The 22,641-nt window shown below is 37.8% G+C and overlaps 1 protein-coding gene across 2 annotated transcripts in view; it reads left to right on the top strand.

The window, feature by feature from the left end:
• The window catches only part of PIK3C3 (phosphatidylinositol 3-kinase catalytic subunit type 3), a 110,651-nt gene that overhangs the window by 51,160 nt on the left and 36,850 nt on the right, over nt 1-22,641 (top strand). For both annotated transcript variants that reach the window (XM_072948973.1, XM_072948974.1), the window contains exons 11-19: nt 871-1,025; nt 2,656-2,746; nt 5,396-5,463; nt 11,385-11,490; nt 12,872-12,988; nt 16,308-16,439; nt 18,738-18,866; nt 19,608-19,677; nt 21,658-21,722. In XM_072948973.1, the coding sequence (XP_072805074.1) occupies nt 871-1,025; nt 2,656-2,746; nt 5,396-5,463; nt 11,385-11,490; nt 12,872-12,988; nt 16,308-16,439; nt 18,738-18,866; nt 19,608-19,677; nt 21,658-21,722 (933 nt within the window). The remainder of the gene's footprint in view (nt 1-870; nt 1,026-2,655; nt 2,747-5,395; nt 5,464-11,384; nt 11,491-12,871; nt 12,989-16,307; nt 16,440-18,737; nt 18,867-19,607; nt 19,678-21,657; nt 21,723-22,641) is intronic.

Raw genomic sequence — 22,641 nt, 5'->3', positions numbered from 1 at the left:
TTGGGTTTTTTTTGTAATAGTCATTGGGAAGGGCTAAGAACTACATTTATAGAGTAAGGTAGGGAATATTTCCATTCTGGACATTAAACCTAAAGAGTCTTTTACATTAAGGGAAAACTCAGAAAAGTAAAAGCTAATTTGTTGACACCATTTTAGTCCTAATTATCTCATTGATTGTCAGTAGAAGTATGGTAAATTCACGCTTAGGAATTTGTTTTCTTCAAGCCATTATTGATAGTTGGCAGGAAAGTAAACATTTCCTTTAACCAAGAGCGTTAAAAATGTCATTTTTATAGTATTTTCCATTTAAGAAGCAACCCAAACTCTCTAAAACTTAAGCTTCTAAGGAAAAAAAAAATGCAATATTTTTAAAAATCCCAGTCAGAAAATATTATGAAACAAAAACTCTGAAAACTTGAAAACTTGGAGTTTCTTATGTGCCTAAAATACCATTATCTGATCTATTGCTGAAAAAGGATCTTTCACTAATTTCTTAGTTTCTTATGTACCATCTTGATCTTTCATCTTTGTGTTTGTGTTTTTGCCTTGCTTTTGGGATAACACTGTAACAAGGCATTTATCAGTCCCTTACTCTGTGCCAGGCACTATTCTGTGGCTTTCTTCTATTAATTGATTTAATCTTCACAGCTCAATCTCTGAAATGTATATGATTATGACCATTTTAAAGATGAGGCCCCAGAGAGGCATCAAGAGGTTAAAAAACCTAGTGGCCTTCCCAAGGTACGGAGCTGATACGTGGTAGATAGAAGTAAACCGTTGGCCAACGTTTAGGAATAATTAGACATAATGTGTCTATAATCATACCGCATTTCCCCCCTAGTATTAGCTTATTTTTTGTTTGTTTTCCAGGATTTGTTGATGTACCTCTTACAGCTGGTCCAGGCTCTCAAATATGAAAATTTTGATGACATAAAGAATGGATTGGAACCTACCAAGAAGGATTCTCAGGGCTCAGTGTCAGAGGGTGTGTCGAATTCTGGAATAAATCCTGCAGAAGTAGAAAGGTACGGAGATCCAGGGAGGACGTATTTTCAAATCTGATCTTTTTCCACCTTTTCAAACTGTCTTCTCCTTTTCTTTTTCCCCAGATATACCAAACCCTAGTTGGGATCAAGTTGGGAGCTTTACCAATGAATATGGCGTGTGCTCTCACGGAACACAAAACGCTACATTACAGGGCAGTGTTTTGTAGGCAGTAGAGTCAGAATATGTGAGTTCAAAGCTTGACTCTGCCACTTACTAGCTGGGTAAACTTGTATAAGTATTCTTTGTGTGGCCCTAGTTTCTCGTCTTAAAAATGGAGATACAGCGATAGTAACTGACCTTTAAGGGTTGTTGAAAGATTAAATAAGTTAATACACATTAAAGCGTTTAGAAAAGTATCTGACACACAGTTCTTGCTAAATGTTAGATACTGTTATTATTCACGCAAAAATAAAATGAAGGACTAGGCATGTTAGTGAACTCAAATAATTTACTGTGAAGTTGTATTTTTACTGACTGCTTTTCACCTCTTTAGTGGTTTTTACCTCTTTAGTACTTAAAACTGCATGTTAGTTGAATTGAACGTCAGCTATGAACAGTCAACAATTAAGAACTCGCACCTCTGTAGCAGACACCATGAGATAGATGCTCCACATACATTAGACTTGTTACGCAGTCCTCTGAGGTAGGCATTCATCTCCCTAGTTTAGATGTGAAGGACTTAAGGAAAAGTTAAGTAAATTGCCCAAAGTCTTTTATCTTGCAAATTAGGTAGAGTTGACGCCAAAGCTCCTATTCTTTCTACTTTGCCGTTTTGCTGTTCATAAAGTCTTAAAATTTGAGATAAATAGGAACCTTTGTGTGAGAAATCAGAAGCTTGGTGATACAAAATTGTTCTGTGAAGGTCATGAGATTTGGTAATGACAGAATGAGGTCTGGAATTCAGATTATCTGAGTTAGTGTAGTTACTTCAATTATGTGAGTTCAGGGTTACACTTCTGAATTTTTCTTGATGATAATGCTGTTTTTTAATCTTCTGTTTTTCATTTGGAGGAGAACTGAGAAACAGGAAAAACCATTTCTTTCTTCCACAGACTGCTTCGTTTTTTTCTGTTAGGCGAGGAGGCCCCTCACATTTTCTCCCACACTACACTGGAGACTTTCAGTCTCCAGTCATATTTATTTACCTTCATCTTACTTATGCCTCCTAGAATGTTTTATTAGAGGTCTATTTAAGATTTTATAATAGGATCTAAACTATAACTCAGTATTTCCCAAATTATGGTCTGCTGGTCGCTAATTTGTATGATTTTTAAAAAGGTAAAAAAAAAAAGAGTTGGGGTTGTCTTATGGCCAGATATGTTTGAGAAATACTAGCTTAAAGTAAAATGTGCTTTAAAAAGAAAAAACTATACTATTTATCAGAACCTTTAATACTTGCATCTCAACAAGGCTATTTATTACCTCTTTTCTTTGACTATGGAACCTCTTGCTCCAGAGCATAATGTAACTCTAGTGTTGCACAAAACACAGTTCAGGAAGTGATGCTTTAACAAAGACGGTTGAGGTGAACTTTGCTAAAAAATATGCATCTTCTCTTACAGAAAGAATATTTTACACATCAGTGAGATCTCCTGTTATTTTTTTCAGCTCCCAAATTATAACCAGCCCTCTTCCTCCCGTGTCCTCCCCTCCTCCTGCATCTAAAACAAAAGAAAGTTCAGATGGTGAAAATCTGGAGGTGAGTACCAAGCTTGTCAGGTTTCCTATAGGAGAGATCCTACCAGATAAACATTTTATGTTGGTCTTGAAAACATTGATTTCGATGAATACACTAAATACTACAACTTTATTAAATAACCTGATTTATGATGCATGTTTATCTTATTTAACCTTCAAATTAGGTAATATTGTTATTGTATTATGTAATTGGTGAGTATTTAGAGGTACTTACATGGATCCTTATTCACCATTTCTTGTTCTCTGACCTGCAGTATGGGATTTTCTTTTTGCCCAGTTTTTTCTTCCCTTTTTATGCTTGGTAAATAATTTCTTAATAAAAATGAAACATGTGTCTCTGTTTAAATATATCCATCACTATTACATACTTTTATAAAGTATAAATGTCCTCATGTAGTCAAAGATAAACTGCATGCCTGGATTCTGCCTGTTAGACTCACGGATTCAGCCTTATATTATGGCCTCCTGATTGAGGTGTTACATTATTAGGTTTTCTAAAAGTTGCACATTTAAAATGCAGTGCAAAGCTTTTAGCTCTAAAATTGGAGATGAGATTCTTACCACCTCTGAAAACACTGACATGTCTGCTTTGTGATAACAACCTCTTACTGTTATGGCTTGCTTTTTAAGTACTCCGACTGCGTTGAAACTTCTAATCCATTGATCTCTACCCTTTCCTTTCTTTATCAGCCTTCTCCAATATTTGCCTTCCTCCAAATACAGCTTTTATCCATGGCTCATCATTTTAATCATTCTCTTATTAGGCATTTCAGTTCCCTTGGCAAAATCATCAACCCTTGATAAGCCTAATGAATTACCTGATTTCTCTGTGCCTGAATATTGCTGAAGAAAAGGACATAACCTAGCATGTCGGTATCTCTGTACATTCATGATCACAAACGTTAGGTGCGCACTCGGCGCCGTCTGCCACCTGCATTTCTCTAGAAGGATTGTTCTCCCTGCTCAGCTGTGACTCTCTTACACCTTATCTACTCTGTCCATGCCCTGCCTCCCAGTCTCCAGATTACAACTCGGCCTCATACTTAATGGAAACAATAGAAGCCACTAGGTAAGAATGGTCTCAATTTTCCATCACTAGATTTACAGACGTGAATCCTTCCCCGTCCTTTACTTCTGTTTTCTTACACAGAAGAAATACAACTCCCTTAAAAGATATACACTCTTCTTTTCCTGGTAGAAATATTCAGGTATGTATTACCATCTCCCGTTTTCAGAATTCAGAAATGAAAGCAAAATAAAACAAAACGAAACAAATTCTCCCTTGACACCACATCCCTCAAAACAGCACCTTATTTTACTTCACTTCATGATCAAACTTCTCAAAGGAGTTGTTCTAACTCCCTTTCTTTCCAGTCTTTAATTCACGTCATTCCGGCCTTTGCGTCCCATCATTATATTAAAATTTACTTCGCTGAAGTGGTAAATGACTTTAATATTCATGGTTGCACAGACGTTTCCGTTCCTCCCAGTGTTATTCAACAAAGTAAATGACTCCCTTCTTGAAAAACCAGCTCTTTTCATGGTTTGGCTGATGCCCCGCATCCCCTGTTTTCCTCTTCACCTCTCTGCCTGTTCCTTCTGGTTGCCTTTGTCAGCACTTTCTCTGCTGCTTGACGTCTTACTGCTCCTCCGGGTCCTCTTCTCTTTTCAATTTATACTCTTGCCCTAGGCTGTGCTGATAAACTCAAATTTATATTTCTAGCACATTTCTCTCATCTGAGTTTTAGATTCATGTATCCAAATACCTACTTGATCTCCGTTGTATATCTGACAGGCATTTCAAACTTAGTATTTCAAAATACAGCTCTCTCTCCCCGCACTCTAGCCCGTCCCTCAACTTGCAATTTTCCATCTGTGATGTAACAAATCAACCCATTTGCTAAATCCATACAAGTGGAAGATACTGTCAGTTTCTTCTTTTCCTTCCTACTTCCTCTCCATCAGCAGCAAATCGTATTAATTGTTCTTCCAAAATATTTTAACAATCTGTTTCTTTCCATCTCCACTTTTCTGCTGTAAAAGTTGATCTCAGGTCTGTAGTTCTCAGAGTAGTTTCAGTCATTTTCAGAAAATGTAAATCAGATCATCTTACTCCTGCCTAAGATCTTTTGTTGAGTATCGATTGCTTTGAAGATGAAATCCATACTCAAGACTGTGACCTTAAAGATTTTACACAATTTGGGCTTTGCCTACCTTTTCAGCCTCCTTTACTTTAGTGTTTAGTGTAATTCACTACATTGGGCCTTTTAAAAATTCCTTAAACAGTCAGATTCAGGGCCTTTGTACATCCTGTCATTTTGGCCTTGTCTAAATATCACATCCTCATTCCTTCCTTTTCGGACCTTATGATCTGAGTTATTTCCCCAACTGTGTCTCTCTCCTCCACCAAATGTTGGGCTTCCAGTAGGACAAGGTACTCTGTGAACCATGGCATCCCTGGCCTCTCACATCCTTGCCTGGTTTACAATAAATATTGGATGGTGGGATAGGGGGATAGACAGATGATGAAAACCTTATCTGTGACATAGATGTATAGATGAAAACTGACGGGCAAATGTAGCCTCTCTTATTCCTCCCTTATTAATAGCAGATGGTAATATTATATATATATTTCTTTTAATTCTTTCAGCAAGATCTTTGTACCTTCTTGATATCAAGAGCCTGCAAAAACTCAACACTGGCTAATTATTTATACTGGTATGTGAAATCATTTTTTTGTTTGTTTTCTCATCATTGTTGAAGATTCCTTTTTTTCCCATACTGTAAACAGAAAGACACTTTAAAATGAGGTATGAACACTCATCAAAAGCCTAAATGGAATATTTATATCTAGCTGTATTCATTTACAACTGTGCTCATGGAAATTCTCTCTTCCTTTCACAAATTTTCCAGTATCTCAGATAAAACCAGTTAAGGTCGTGGGTTTTTTTCGGATTGATTTCTGTTTGCCTTTCATGCCGCTTAAGTAGTGGAAGTTTCATACCTCACTGTCCTTCCAGGGTGTATATATGCACGTTACTTACTAAAACATGGGCATCATGCAAAAACAGAAAGTTAGAATTTAAAGTTTCCTCGTCTCATAAGGCATGTTGTAAATGAACTTGGTGCAGTCTGACCTAGGATTACATTGTTTATCCGGCACTTTGCCGTTTCACCCTACTTGCCGTGACCCTTTTCTCGTTTGTCCTTGTGAAGTTAAGTAGAATAAGTGTGTGTGTCTCTTATTTTACACGAGAACAGGTTTCTTGAATGAGTTGAAGGAAAGAAACAGAAACTAAGGGCATAGAAATGCTCCCTGACTTCTTGAGACATAATTAATATGAAGCATGGCTCCCTCTATCTGTCATAGAATCCCAGAGTGTAAAGAGCAAGTACCTTCAGCCACGATGAGAAATATTTGGGGTCAATAAAAGCAAGCACAAGGATTAAACACTAGGCAGGAGAGTCTTACCCAGTTTTACAGCGCAAAGGGCGGGGCCGGCTGGGGAAGGTCTACCTGAAGCTTTCTGTACATTCTTCTGAACATTTGAGAGAATATTTTTAAAACTTCCTGACATACTTGTTATTTTTTAATGGTAGACATGATTTCTGATCTGATCTTACCACTCAGTTTACTATGTCTAACTTAAACAGTGCAAATTAATACATATTTATTCTGAAAGATAACTGTGGGGTTTTTTTTGAAGGTTAACGAGGAGCTTTGCATTCCATGAAGAAATTAAACAAAGTACTATCTTATTTTGGGCTGAGTTTAGGCTGTATAATCCTAATCAGGCCATGCCTTCATTTCCCCACTTTCTAGACATAATGTTATTCTGGATACTGCTCTTGTAACCAAGACATAGGTAAATAAATCAAACACTACTTTAATAAACAAAGATACCCATTACTCACATAACAGAAATTTCTTTAGTTTCAGCCTTTATGGTTCTCTCTCTCTTTTTTTAACATTTTTTATTGAGTTATAGTCATTTTACAATGTTGTGTATGGTTCTCTTTTTTATTGAAGAAAAATCTCTATCAGCAGTTTTAACTAAATCAGTCTTTTTTTTTTTTTTTTTTCCACCTTTGAAATCTGTGATTTTTTTTTCCCTTCCCCCGGTGGCCTTGGTAGTGAGAAGAAACATAGTCTCTTGCTTTTACTTTATCAATTTAATGTAATATTCATAAGACCTCATTCCCTCACAGTAACTTTCAATGTGGCCTTGAAGGTATACACACAAAATGTTTTGGTTAGTTGCCAGTCATCATTTTTACTTTGAAAGTTAACTTAGAAATTCTCATCTTACCAAACAGCTACTCTTTTCTTTCAATGTAAACTCTTGCTCCCTGTTAGCCGTATTCCAACATGAATTCTTGTATGTCCATCTACTCGCTAGTGTTATGGAAAAAATAGTTCCTCACAAAAATCTAGGTAAATAATTCAAAGGAATTTTTTTTAAATGTGTGGGGGATTGTGCTGAGGTTTGAGTAAGTACTTGTATGCTTCTTAGGTATTCAAAATTAAGGTTTTATGTACTTTTGAATCATTTACCAAGAATTCCTTTATGAATACATTTTTTCCTTGTGGTGCTCATGGAAAGTTTTCTCTGGCTCACAATTTATAGTCTAGAGTAGTCACTGTTATAAGAGCTGTGTGTACATATGTTGATTATGTGGTGTTTAAAATTGTATATTCTTTGGATTTGACTGTAGACCGAATGTCATTGTAAAATTTGAAATTAGTCCTGATAGACTCTTTGACAGCTTATTTCAGGTAGGAAGAGTTTTCAAACCATTCTGACCGCAGCTGAACAGTAGGAACACTATTAGATGAACAGTTTCCAACAAGGCAACAGTTTCTGTTCAGAAAGATGACTTTTGTTTTCTCCATCAGTGATAAACAAAGTGCCCGCCTCGCTCCCAGTCTTACAAGCATTCCATCAGACTCAGATCTGATTTGTGTGTGACTCACTGAAGCAATAGCATGTGCTGTGTCTCTTCGTTCTCAGAGGTGTCATTGCCTTCCCCATATTTACAGTCTGCCTATTACGTATTCAGAAATACCCACAGGGGACCAAAGCTACTAATGTGGACTTCTGCCTTTGGTAGACACCGCTTTTGTGATCGTAGGGTAAAATACAGGAAATAATTTCAGGTTGTTGACTTGAAAGAATCATTCTCTTCCTTTGAACGTGGACAGGATAATATAAAAATATTAATCACATGGAACAATTTATATGCCTCTCGGTCTAAGCTTCCTCTTTTATAACAAATGTATTAAAATATAAATTTTAATTGATTGTGCTATTTCCTGTTGAACAGTTTGAATTTTCTTTTTCATTTGCTTCCTTTCCATCGATTTAAACGGCATTCCTGCTTTAGTTGCATCCTTAGGGGCCTATGGCAGTACAGACAATCATTTAAAATGAATAGTGCAACCTTTTAAACTGCAGAGGGGAGTTACAGTCTCCAGTCTGTAAAGTGTTGGGCATCAGGATCTATGAATCGTTCCGGTGTTTTATTTTTACAGCTGCTCCAGTATGTTGAAATTGAAAGTAAACTTTGGATGCTGTGACCTGTTTTTCTATAACTTTTAAGACCTTTCAAGGTGATAAAGGTTATTTACCCCACAAAAATGAAACGGCCAGGAAACAGGTAGACCCCTGATGTCATCATACAGTGGGCCATTTTGGCTGCATTTCTCCTTGAAGGTGACAGATTTCAAGGAAATACCTTGGAGTGCTTTGTAGAATCTGCTTGGTACTATGAGCGGAGAGTTCAGCAGTGACTCCAGTCTAGGTCTTCTAGGTTTGATCTAAATTTGTCCTTCATTTTGGAGGTGATGGTGTCATTTTTCGTTTAGATGGACTTTGCCTTTGCATCAGAGGTGCCTTTGAGAGGTGGTTGATATGTGACCTTTATGACGTAGCAGCAGCCGCTGTGTTTGCTTGGTGCTCAAGGAGAGCTGCACAAAACAGTGGCACCTGTATGTTGTGGGCTTCTGCGTTGCTCCTTTAGAAATGCGTTTGCTGTATAAACACGGAAAAAGACAATGAATATACCGAGGTGATGGAGACCGTCAGGGGCTTCATAGGGTTAGAAGAGTGTAGATTGGATTTGAACGGTACTGACAGTTTTATAGTTTAGAATCACAGTCTTAGGTGATGTCGTGAAATGACCAAACATCCTGGAGTATTGTGAGTAGGAAAAATATGAGTTTATCTGAGCTGTTCTCGGCTTATTCATCTAGAACAGAGCCATCCAGTAGGATAATTGTATCGATCAAAGGGGGTTTGTTTTTAGAGTTGGAGAGGCCAGGTAAGAAGAATCTGCTGGTTGACTCCAGATGGAGCTGGCTGGTAGTACAGGATGACCGTAAGAGGCATTTCGCAGGAAAAAAATCAGTAGGGCCCGGTGAGTAATTAAGTCTAGGTATTTGAAGAGGGGGACGGTGAGCTAGGTTTGGCTGGAGATGCACAGACTGCAAATTAAACACAAAGTGCCGGTGATAGTTTTATTATTTTTTATAATTTTTTATTTTTTTAATCGAGTTATAGTCAGTTGACAATGTTGTGTCAATTTCTGGTGTGCAGCACAATTCTTCAGTCATACATGAGTATATATATATATTCATTTTCATATTCTTTTTCACCGTGAACTATTGCAAGATCTTGAATATATTTCTCTATGCTGTGCAGCACAAACTTGTTAATCCATTCTATATATACCTGTCAGTATCTACAGATGTCAAACTCCCAGTCTGTCCCTTCCACCCACTGCCCCCCCCCCCGGCAACCACAAGTCAGTATTCTATGTCTGTGAGTCTGTATCTCTGTTTCTGTTTTATATTTAAGTTCATTTGTCATCTTTTTTTTTTTTTTTTTTAGATTCCACATATGAATGACATCATATTTTTCTTTCTCTTTCTACCAGTGATAGTTTTAGATAGCACCTGTGCACTCTGGTTGGGTTACAACCTCAGTGCCTTTTTCTTATATTCCAGTGATTCAGTCATTTATGTTTCCTGCCTATCTTTTGAGAAAACTGGAGTTTGCAAACCTTGCTACATGAGAATTTCCAGTGCCAATCTATGGAATATTAAAAGTACCCTTAATTGAGAAAAATAGCTCATTTAGTGTGATAAGTTTAATTTTACACATGTTCAGTTAAAAATGACAAGCAGTGTCTTGAAAAGGGGATCTGCTGCTTGAAAATTAAGAGTAGATGAATGTAAAAGCAGGCCACATAATGAAACACAAAATTAGACCCTAGATGTGAACAGAGGGATATAGGTGTATATATTCATACTTGAGAATTGTCCACATTGAGATGATAAGTTATTAAATCTATGAGACGGGAGTCGCTCATTCATTCAACAGTAATATATTGAGTTTTATGAGTCAGGCATGGAAGTGCTGAGGGTACAGTGCAAACAAGACAAGACAAGACAGATAAGCTCTGTGCTCTCATGATGTTTACCTAAATATTCTCTTTCCCGAAAATAGTCGAAAGAAAAATAATTAGTAGCTGTGACTTGAGATTTCTGAAACACCATCAGTTAAAGAGGTTGAAAAGTTTCATGTGGTTTTTAAAGATAAAACAGTGTGAGAGCAAACTTAGTAAATAGAAAGAATTGTGGCCTAGGAGCCCAAAGGCCAGGGTTCCGATTTCAGCTCTTCAGTTAACTAATTGTGCCACCATGGGCAAAACACAGCCCTTCTAAGTCTTGCTATCGATGAAACAAGCAGGTTTCAAACTATACATCATAATCCATTGAAATCAATTTAAAGGCTCGCAATCTAGCATTTGTTATTTAAAGAAAAATGAAATAGAACAGAGTAACGAATATTGACATATTGCTTATAGAGTATTGCTTTATGGAACCTTTTTTTCCAGTTTTATGCATCTGTGTTCACACATGTGGCTGTGACATAAAATGTGTTTCTTAGTCTGGCTTGTTCCATTCAGAACAGGTAGAAACACTGGAATAGACAACCTGTAAGATCTAATCCAGATCATTATTTATATGATTATATGAGTTGTATGAACAGTTCGTGTTTAAGAATGTATTTATAATTTTTTAACTCTCTAAAACCACAATTTTATGATGGAAAGATTGAAGATTATATATGGAATTTTAAGACATGGGGGAGTTGGATAGGAAAGGAAAAATTAAATTAAGGTTTTCATTTACCTCTCAGATGTGTGTTGAGAAAAGTTTCAGAGTAACTCAGAATAAGAGTGCCTTATGTAGTACAAAAAGTATTACATAGATTTTGAAAGTATTATTGTTCATGAGTAGATTTGTGAGCTTAGTTGATTTTTGAAGGTGTAAATGCTCTATCTGCGTCATAAAGCATTAGGAGAAAATGCTCGTTTTGATGCCAAAACCTTTGGAAAATCTTAAGTATTGTACAAATTAAGGCATTACTGTTATTAATTTTCCTTTTAGACAGTTACGTATGTTGTTCCTTAATTTTTGACTTTTAAAAGAGTGGTAATGAAATGTTTTGTTACTTCCCTTAGTTATTTTTGCAAATGTGAATTAATCTACTTTAATGGAAAGGCATAAATATTTACAGAATAAACCTGAGTTTCATTTCCCATCTGTATGAATGACCTAACATGTTTTTAAGGTATGTCATAGTGGAATGTGAAGACCAAGATACTCAGCAGAGAGATCCGAAGACCCATGAGATGTACTTGAATGTAATGAGACGATTCAGCCAGGCACTGCTGAAGGTAACCATTCAGTGTAGGGGTTGGCAGGCAGTGCGTGGACCACATCCGGCCTGTTGCTTCTTTTGGCATGCCCTGGGAGCCAAGGATTGATTGTTTTCTATATTTTTAGGTGGTTGAAAAAAATCAAAACAATACTCTGTGATACATGAAAAGTATGTGACATTTACATTTCAGTATTTATAAGAGAAATTTTATTGGAACATAGTCACGCTCATTAGTTTTCAGATTGCTTATGGCCACTTTTGGACTACAGTAGTAATTGAATACCTGGAATGGAAACTGTATGGTCAACAAGACCCAGAGTGTTTGTTCTTTGCCTCTTTACAGAAAGTTTGTTGACCCCTGATTTAATAAAAATAAGCCTGTACCTGGAACAAAAAACCCCCAAAGCTTTGATTTTTTATTTTGCTGTTTTCTAATTTTATTAAGACCAGGTGCATTCATAGAGGTTTGGCGATGGTCATATTGCAGGGATTTTCTATATAGTTTGTATTTTTGCTTTTCCAATTTCTAAAGGTATACAAACTATTTCCTCCCTTGGTGTGCTTGTGATCCTTAAGGCAGTGTCACAGTTCAGCCAGTAGAGGGCGCACGGGCAATGGAAGGAAAACTGTCACAACACTAATCTGCGATCTGCTACAGAAATGCTTTGCTTCATAGAATCTTTATTTGCTGTTTCATGTTTCATTTAAATTTTCTTAAAAATTTAAATCATGAATTATTGAACTGTTTGAGACTAAACTTTAGTTCTTAAAGCTTAGAGATTGTCTACATCAAACTTTTCCATCTTCGAAGTGAGGATGATGATATTTGCCAAGCTGCCTTTATCAACATGGTTGAGGAGCATAAGTGAGAAAATGTATTTTATAATATTTTATGAACTGCAAATGATCACATAAGATTTCATAGCATTTCATTTCTCAGTTCGGTTTTACTAAGCAAGCATATTACATTGCTATTTGAGAACTTATTTTTCAAGTATATATTTAGTTCTCTTGAAGGGAATATTGTTTCTGCCTTATGCCCAGCACACGTCTGAAGAAATCATAGGCTTCCAGATATTTATTGAATCAATAAATGAATACATTTTGGGTGAATGAATTCTGTCTTGTCACATTGGTTGCATGTGGGAAAAAATGCAATTTTTGATAGACTAGTATAGTATTCGCTGAAGACTCAGGTAACTTTCAACTGGGAAAGGGTTAGTGGTGTTTAAGATAGCAGGTTTCTCATCATCTCTGAATCAAGGTAATTTCTTTTTCGATTTTACTTTGGATTGAAGTTTGTACCTGTTAGAAGAATAAAGATCACCCGCACTATAGAGGAAACCCTGGTATGATGCTACATAGAATTAACGTTCCTTTCCCTTGAATCCCTCCAGGGTGATAAATCTGTCAGAGTTATGCGTTCTTTGCTGGCCGCCCAGCAAACGTTTGTGGATCGGCTGGTGCACCTGATGAAGGCTGTGCAGCGAGAAAGTGGAAATCGTAAGAAAAAGGTAAGCCTTTGGGCTTGGCTTTCTGTTTACAACAAATATAATAATATCTTGGTATCATAAAACCCTGAGTTTTGGCACTGTCTCCTTGGTTGATATATTTTGTGAAATTCTTATCATATAATTACAGGCGTACCTTGGAGATACTGTGGGTTTGGTTCCAGACCACTGCAGTAAAGCGACTATCCCCACCACGAAGACAGTCACACAATTATTTTTGGCTTCATTGTGCATGCAAAAATTAGGTTTACGCTATTCTGTAGTCTGTTAAGTGCACAATGGTATCATGTCTAAAATAACAGTGCGCATATCTTAATTAAAAATACCTTATTGCTGAAAAATGCCAGCCATCATCTGCGCCTTCACAGATCGTAATCTTTTTGCTGGTGGAGGGTCTTGCCTTGAAGTCGATGGCTATTCACTGATGAGGGTGGTGGTTGCTGGAAAAGGGGTGGCTCTGGCGATTTCTTAAAGTGAGGCGGTGGTGAAGTTTGCTACATCAGTTGACTTCTTTCTTTCACCAACGATTTGATTTCACTGTAGCAGGCATGGCGTGTTGATAGCACTTCACCCACAGTAGAATTTCTTTCAGAACTGGAGTCACGTCTCTCAAACCCTGCCACTGTTTTATCAACTCTAAGTCCTTTATCATCATCTCTAAGTCCTTTATCATCATCTCAGCAGCCTTCACAGCATCTTCACTAGGAGTGGATTCCATCTCAGGAAACCACTTTGTTTCCTCATCCTTAAGAAGCAGCTTCTCAGCTGCTAGTTTTACCACGAGCTTGTAGCAAGTCACATCTTCAGCCTCCACTTCTAAGTCTAGCTCTCTTGCTGGTCACTGCCTCCACTGAGGTCTTGAGCCTCCCAAAGTCATCCTGAGAGTTGGAATCGGCTTCTTCCAAACTCCTGTGAATGCTGATACTTCGATCTCTTCCTGTGAATCATGGTTATTCTTCATGGCATCTGGAATGGTAAATCCTTTCCAGAAGGCTGTCAATTTACTTTGCCCAGATCCATCAGAGGAATCACTGCCAATGGCACTTAGAGCCTTAGGACATGTATTTCTTAAATACTAAGACTTGAAAGTCCTAGTCCTTGATCCACGGGATGCAGAATGGATGTTGTGTTGGCAGGCATGCAAACGACATTAATCTCCTGTACATCTCCATCAGAGCTCTTGGGTGACCAGGTGCCTTGTCAATGAGCAGTCATATTTTGAAAGGAATCTTTTTTCCTTAGCAGTTGGTCTCAACAGTGGGCTTAAAATATCCATTAAATCATGTTGTAAACAGATGTGCTGTCACCCATGCTTTGTTATTCATTTGTAGAGCACAGGCAGAGTCAGTGTGGCATAATTCTTTAGGGCCTTAGGATTTTTGGAATGCTAAATGAGCACTGGCTTCAACTTCCAGTCACCCATGGCTTTAGCCGCTTTAGCCCCTGACCAGAGAGTCAGCCTGTCCTTTGAAGCTTTGAAGCCTGACGCTGGTTTCTCCTCTCCAGCTATGAAAGTCCTAGATGGCATCTTCTTCCAGTAGAAGGCTGTTTTGTCTGCACTGAAAATCTGTTATTTTAATGGAGCCACCTTCATGAGTTATCTGAGCTGGAGCTTCTGGAGAACCCGTTGCAACTTCTCCATCAGCCATTGTGGCTTCACCTTGCATGCACTTTCCTTAAACCCCATGAACCAGCCTCTGCTTGTTTCAGACTTTTTCTTCTGCAGCTTCCTCACCTCTTTTGGCCTTCATAGAACCGAAGAGAGTCAGGGCCTTGCTCAGGATAGGGCTCTGGCTTAAGGGACTGTTGTGAGTGGCTTGATGTTGTGATCTGGATGGAGACCGCTAAAACTTGCTCTGTGTCAGCGATAAGGCTGTTCCACTTTTTTATCGTTTGTGTGTTCACTGGAGTGACACTCTTTATTTCCTTCAAGAACTTTTCCTTTGTAGTCACAATTTGGCTGTTTAGCGTAAGAGGACTAGCTTTTGATCTGTCTTGGCTTTCAATGTGCCCTCCTCGCTGAGCTTAATTATTTCTAGGTTTTGATTCAAAGCGAGAGACATGTGACTCTTCCTTGATCACATCGGAGCCGTTGTAGGGTTGTAAACTGGCCTAATTTTGATATTGTTGTGTCTCAGGGAATAGAGGAAGAGAGGAGGGGAATGGCTGGTCAGTGGGGCAGTCAAAAACACGTGTTATAGATTAAAATGTTGGTTCCCTGTTTTGTGTGGGTGTGGTTCGTGACACCCCAAAGCAGTTACATAGTAACATGCAAGATCATTGATCCCAGTTCACCGTAACAAACATAATAATGAGAAAGTTTGCCAAGTAGTGGTGTGTGCTGTGGAGGAACATAAAGCAGGAAAGGGGGTGAAGAAGAGCTGGGTTCGGGTATTGGGCTGTTTCACTTCTCAGTGAAGTGGTCAGGAAGGCCTCACTGAGGGTTGACACATGGATAAAAAAATCCATGCGAATATCTAAGAGAAGACCATTCTACCCAGAGGGACAGCGGGCACGAAGTCCCTGATCTGGGAGCACACGTGACTTGATTGAGAAATCGGAAGAAGCCCAGGGCATTTGGCCACATATTCTCCCTTTAACAAGCTCACCTGTTTAAAGAATGCACAACTCAGATTTCAAAGGAAACAGTTCTTTTGAAAGTGAATAGGTGGGCTTAGTCTAAACACCGAAGATCCTGCTAAGTAGCAAAGCTGTTTTGCACCATGACTTGAATTTCTCAGTTTCTGAGCTCTCGGCTCGGTGCATTGTGCATGTGAGCCAAAGGAAATAAGTGATGGGATTTTAGGGAAAATTTGATCAGACGCAGCCAATGAACAGTAAAGCTAGGGTCCAGGTTCCTCCAAGTTAACTGAGCTGACTTTCTAAACCCAGTTCTTGCCGTGGAGCAGCTAATGAAATTCTTGCTTAATATTTGGTCAGGCTTCTAATGGAATCATAGTTTCGCTTTGTGACTTCACAGATCCTTTGAAAACAGAAATTGACTCTTTTAGTCCAGCTTGAGTATATTCCTGATTCTCAGTTGCAGCAAGAGAAATACATCCCCTACCCTTGTGAAAGTCTATAGTTTTTCACAGGTCAAGGGACTGCTCCTTTGAAAGCATGCCCCACTGTTGCCAGAAGAATTGTAAGTGCTTGTCCCTCATGCATAATAATCTCCTTTATTGTTACTTTTGCATATACTTTTCTGGTGCTTTGCAAGTATTTCAAAGTTAATAAAAATCTATCTATGCCTTTACCATCTGTTTTAAAAACTGCTTTTTCATTTGAAACCTCATTAATACTTTCTGACTTGTTCTCCTAGAATGAGAGGCTACAGGCATTGCTTGGAGACAATGAAAAAATGAACTTGTCGGACGTGGAACTTATTCCATTGCCTTTAGAACCGCAGGTGAAAATTCGAGGAATAATTCCAGAAACAGCTACACTCTTTAAGGTAATTGTGATGGATCGTTCATGTATACGATTGGACCTGATTCTTTAAAGCTAGAGCAGACACTACCTTTGAAAAAAGATACCTTTTACTTACCAGTGTGTTTGACGATCTTTTTATTACCAAGAGGCATTTTTATATGAAATGTATAAAATATTTTTATATCTCTGAGTTGTTGTATTATCTTTAATTCTTCAAACTTTTTATTAATCACCACACCTGCTTATTTCCATGTAAGCTTTTTTTAAAAAAAAAAGAAGTTAATTTGCAAACTTAGACATTTAGTTCATAAGTTCACATGGTTAGATATGAGTCCCAATTAACTTTAAAATTTCTCAATCTGATACCTGTCCCTATGACTTAAATTTTTTCTTATATTTTCCAATGTAATCACTCCCTCTAGTCCTTAACAGAATGCCAGGCTTCCTTTTGGCGGGCCACCACTTGGATGGCTAGGAAGAACTGGAGGCAGCTGCCTTCTGTAATCAGGCCAGAGGACTGAACATCAGTACTTGTGAAGCATCCTTATCTGCTGGGCGTCGTATTGGAAGCTCTGTGTGAGACATGATGGTTTAGGTTTTCTAATTCTAGGAGTAGAAGGGCATAAGTTGCTTTGGGATATTACTTTGTATCAGGCAAGAAACTTAGGTATATAAAAAGGGATGTGATTACAGTAAGAAATAGTTCAGATTTTTTTTAAAGGATGTGTTTAAAGGCAACCCATGGCAGCCCAGCTCACACAACTGAAACACAAGTTTCATAAAGTGATACTTAACCTCATTTACTGCATGTTATGGACTCTTGATAATTTCTGTTCTTTTAGAAACTCTTCCATCAGGGTAATTTTTAACCGTTGGTTGCAACTTATTTGATCGGTTTTAAAACCCATAATGAATTATAACCTGCAACTTGGAAAATGTTGGTACAGAAAATAAAATGCAACTATTTCTTAGTTTGTGCTTTCAATCTACTGGAGGCTGAAATGAAAAGAGCTACACACAGGACAGGATTTACGTAACAGCTGGTGTTCTTTGGACTCAAACTCCTAAGTAAGATCTGCTTCTAGTATTCGCGTTCCCAAAGGACTAATCCGGGACAGTGGGTCGAAAAAGTAATTTCATTTTTTTTCAAAGAGGATGGCAAAGAATATCTTAAGACATAGAGCAGTTGAAAGAGTGGGATATAAGAATTTATGTTTGTCACCATTGTTAGGTGAATTTCGGACCCATTTCTTTTCCTTAATATAATTTTATAATGTGTCTTACATACACAAAGTAAATGGTTAATAAAATATCATGGGGCATCTTTTTAATTCTAATAGCCAGTCCTCATTTTTTATTTTTCCTTCCAGCCCTTATTAAGTATGTGGACATTCTTGAAAATTCTGAGTTGAACTTTAAGGTTCATGGATCTAGGGCATTTACTGTGTAACTCCAGCAGAGTAATTCTTAGCCATTTTTGGGTCGTGAGTGTCTTTAACAGTGCAGTGAAAGTGATGGATTGGACACTTCAGAAAGTTACTCACATGCTTGTATATACACTGAGATGTCTGCGCACAGCTGTGGGGAATCCATGAATTCTTGTCTTTTCATGAACTCCTTAGAGCTGCAAAGGTTATGGACCAGTTTTTGATATTATTAAATATTATTTTCTAAACCATAGCTTAAGGACAGAGCGGGATTCCACGGGGAGTGAACCCGTAAGGCACTGGGATTAGTACTTAGTTTTCCCGTGGTTGTCCTCTGTCTGCATTAGATTTCAGATTCAGAATCAGATTCAAATCTGAAAAGAGCAGTGACAGCCTAGAACCTCTTGCCTGTTGGGCATCTTTGGGAAAGTCCCTTCCAGCTGTTCTTGAGCTTTGTGAGCTAGGATGCGAGGTAATTGATAAAGTATATTTTTGCCTGAGTTGATAAAGGGATACAATTTAAGATAGTTTAAAGTTTGGAGTTTCAATCCCCTGGAGATTCTAAGTTCTAACCATATATTCTTTGAAGCATTTTTGGTGCTTTTCCCTCCAGCATTTGTAGGAAAGTTTTCAGACACACAGCAAAGTGGGAAGAATTGTACAGCAGACAACTGTATACGTACACTTCGATTCTGTCGTTAACATTTTACTGTATTTGCTTTGTCACATGTCTGTTCGTCCCTCTATCTGACACCTTTTCTGCTCTTTATTTCTCATGGCCAAATACATTAAGATCATTATTACTTCTTTGTCAGACTCATTTTCTTTCGATTATTATAAATTTCCCCACGTTTCCAACTTACATAATTTGAAAGCAGTATTTTTACTTCCAGAGTGCCTTGATGCCTGCACAGTTATTCTTTAAGACAGAAGATGGAGGCAAATATCCAGTCATATTTAAGCACGGAGATGATTTACGCCAAGATCAGCTTATCCTCCAGATCATTTCCCTCATGGACAAGGTGAACATAACCTTTTGTGGGTAAAAAACATTTTTTTCATTTTAGAAATCTGTGCTTTAGCGGTTGTGCTGTGCATGAACCCAGAATCATCTGTAACATTCAGGTACAGTCTTAGAAAGCGGAACAATCTCCACTTACCTTCAGCAAATTTGGTTGTTTTGTCCACTGCAGGATGGCTCTCATGATGAGTATAAAATGAAACTGCATGTGTTCCTTGCTATAAAAACTTTTTTCCCAGTTATGTTCTCTCTGTGTTGGATTTAGTAATTTTCTTCCTCTTACTCAAATAAATCTTCGTCTTTTTTTTTTAAATCCCATTTCTGTCCCTGGCTTTTAAAGGAACATTTGTCCTCATTTCCTTTTTCTGAGTTCTGAACACTTTATGAACGGAAAGAACTGCATAAGTCCTTAGGAGAAACCCTTCTGTGCACTGAAAACTGAGAGTGATTTAGAAAAAGATTTTTAAAATTTGACGTATCACCATGTAAAGTGCTTAATACATTTATTTTGATGGTCACAATTAACGAATTTAATTAGACCTTAATTTGGGTTTACCTTCTAAATCTCTGTTGTATTAACTTTTATAATACTTGCCCACAAAAAGTTAAATTAACTAATTTAATTAAACCTGAACTTAGGTTTACCGTCTAAATCTCTATTAGATTAAATGCTATAATACTTGCCTACAAAATTATTTCATAACAGTCTTTACATTTGGTTAATATATCTTTTGCTCTTAAGCTGCTACGGAAAGAAAATCTGGATTTGAAGTTGACACCCTACAAAGTATTAGCCACTAGCACAAAACATGGTAAGTTTATTTTCTACCAGGATTATTATTTCAAAAGGAGTATGCTTTTCCTTTTGTAATTGAAAATTAAGAAGAATGTTAGAGACTGAACTCATCTGTAGCTCTGAATCTCAGTTGGGCCTCCCATCCGCCCCCTCCCTCCTTCCTGCATTCCTTTTACCTCTTGAAATTATTACACAGCATATTTGGAAGAAAACTTAACAGCTTTCTGGTATATTTCTTTGCATTCAAAACTAGTTATAATCCATGATACTTTCCTTTCTTGGTGACCTGTGTCTGGAATCATCTCTTGAGAGTTAGTGAGACCCAGAGAGACTTTGTGCTATACACGCCACTCAGCAGATGATCAGATTTTTTTTTTTTTTTTTAGTATATATTTAGAGCATCTAAGTCCTTCTGAGACTGAATAACCTCTGAAAGTTTGGTGAAATGTTCCCTAGGAATGCTTGCCTGAGGCCTGTTGTGCATTTTTTTAGTCTTGTTACTCTTAGAAGCTCTTACCCTTAGGTCCCTTGGAGAAACAGATACCTATTTTAGGCTTTCTGTCCTTCCCCTGGCCACTCCCACATCTTTTTTTTTTCCTTTTTTTACTTGAAGTCCTAGAGACCTCGTGCATGCTAAGCATGCGCTCTGCCACTGAGCTGTATGCACCCCACCCCAATCTTTTTGATGGTTTAATCCCTCTTCTCATTGACCTCTCAGAATGATCTTGTTAAAAGTGTAAATATGCTCTTTTACTGTCCTGAATAAATTGATTTGCTGGCTTTCAATTGCTCTTGGGACAAAGACAAAGCCTTTTCCCAGCTGGCAGGTTCTTGCACGGTGTGCCCTCTCCTGCACCTGTCTCTGTCACCCCTCCTCTCCCTCTGTCCCCCTTGCTTCTCAGGCTCCACTCTCCATTTCCTCCAATGTATCTTTCTCCTTTCAGCCTTATGGGTGTTACTCTAACATCCTTTCCTCTAAAAGCTTTACTTATTAACCTTTATTATCCTTCAAAACATGGTTCAAATGTCAGACTCCTCCGATCCCTTTTGTAACTTAGGTCTCCCTGTCCTGTTGCTTTTCATGGTACCCTTTATTCATAGTTTTTATCCCAGTGAAACATGCAAGCTTGTGAGATCTCTGCAGGCAGGGTCAGGGCTCTATGTCTACTTACCTGGCAAAGTTCTTGCTACCTAGTAGAAAACCTGTAAGTATCTGTTAAGCACATCAATGCTGACTATTTGGTACTTGTGATGTAGAAATAAATGAGACATTTCTTACTCCAAAGAAATACACAATTTCCTAATTTGCATGCAAGTCATTATAATATAAGCCTCACCGAAACCAGCTCATGGTGGTTACGATCCTAGAATAGTTTCTCTTATTCAACTTTGACTTTTCACAGGTTTACAGTTTTAATACTTCTTTTGCTGTCCCCCGACTACCAGACTTCCTTTTTCTCTTGTCTCCTATAGACTGTCCTCTTGCCCTTCTTTTTGGTAGTTTAAGGGATTTATACTTCATTCCCATATCATTTCCAGGGAATGGCCAAAGATGCAGGATTACACACCAAAACGCCGATGAATGCAGGATGGTTTTAGGGTTAGATGATTGATACTCCACAACTCCAGATCTCCTAAAGTGATTTTAAATTCAGAATAGTATTAATTGACGTATATTATAAAGATACGAAAGAAGAAAAATTTTTATGCCTAGTTTAAGAAGGCTAACCTATTACTTTGTGTTCCTTGTGTACAAAAATAGAAATTGGCTTAGAGAAGCATACAGATTGTCAGCTTAAGTTTTCTTGAAGATGTTCCCTTATCGTCCCCATGACATAAATGCTAGTGTGTACTTAATGTTCTGCTAATAGCCCTCTTTAACCTGGTCAGGTTTGTAATGTGTACATTTGCAAATGACGATGCTTCTTAGCAGAATCTTTATTTCTGTCGCGTAAGCAATCGCTCTGCTTAATGCAATGCATTTACTTCTGCGTAGGCTTCATGCAGTTCATCCAGTCAGTTCCTGTGGCTGAAGTTCTCGATACAGAAGGAAGCATTCAGGTACAGTATCTACTTTAAAGATTTATAAATTTCATGAATACATTCTCGTTATAGAAAGTTTAATCTTTATAAAAAGTATATGAAGTTAAAAACGGAAGTCTCTTTTTAATCACCGTTCTTCCCTCGTTGTCATTTTCCTTCCCTGAGAAATAAACAATGCTAATAGTTGGAAACACTTCCATGTTAGTACAGGTAAGTGTTCAATTCCTTAAACCATGCCTGGCATGTGATAGGAGATCAGGAGTTAATTGGTGAACACGTTTTTAAATTTGTTTGTAAGCTTATGGCAATATTATATTCGAAAATACGGAAATATTACAATTTATTTAGCCATCAGTGAACAGTTTATTTCCAGTTTCTGTTACTCAGAACAGCGCGACAGTGATATTCTTGCTCACACGTGTTTTGCACAATTATTTTTTTTTTTAAGACCCTTATCCTCCCCTCCCAACCTCACTGCTCCCCTTTAATATGAGGAAAGGCAAATAGTTTCTGGGACTAAGCCATTTATATCTTTGGAATTTTTTTACATATTAAATACGTGAGTCCGTTCTTACTGCATCTTAGTAGTTTCTTTTTGTTATCCTTTAAGTGCAGTTTTTCTTCTTCCCTAAGAAAAAGGTACCTAATTCACACAGAAAAATTGATGTGCCTGAAATGAACAATACAGAGAAGGGCTTGATAGAGGATATTTACCACAGTGTGGTTTTGTCGTTCTCAGTTTAGAGTGTCTAGGTAATTCTGGACTATGTAGACCATTGAGGGTGCCTGTGTCACCAGCCCCTGCTAAAAAACCTTGGTGTTGAGTCTCTCAGGGGCTTTCCTGAACAGTAGCACTGCACCCATATGCTGCCCCTTCTTTTTTGTCCCTATTGGGGAACGGTAGAAAGGATGCTTAGTGGGTCCCCTCACAGAAGGG

The sequence above is a fragment of the Vicugna pacos genome, chromosome 24, assembly GCF_048564905.1.
Source record: "Vicugna pacos chromosome 24, VicPac4, whole genome shotgun sequence".
Classification (NCBI taxonomy): domain Eukaryota; kingdom Metazoa; phylum Chordata; class Mammalia; order Artiodactyla; family Camelidae; genus Vicugna; species Vicugna pacos.
Note: the sequence above shows the minus strand (reverse complement) of the source record. Positions and strands in the feature narration are given on the sequence as shown.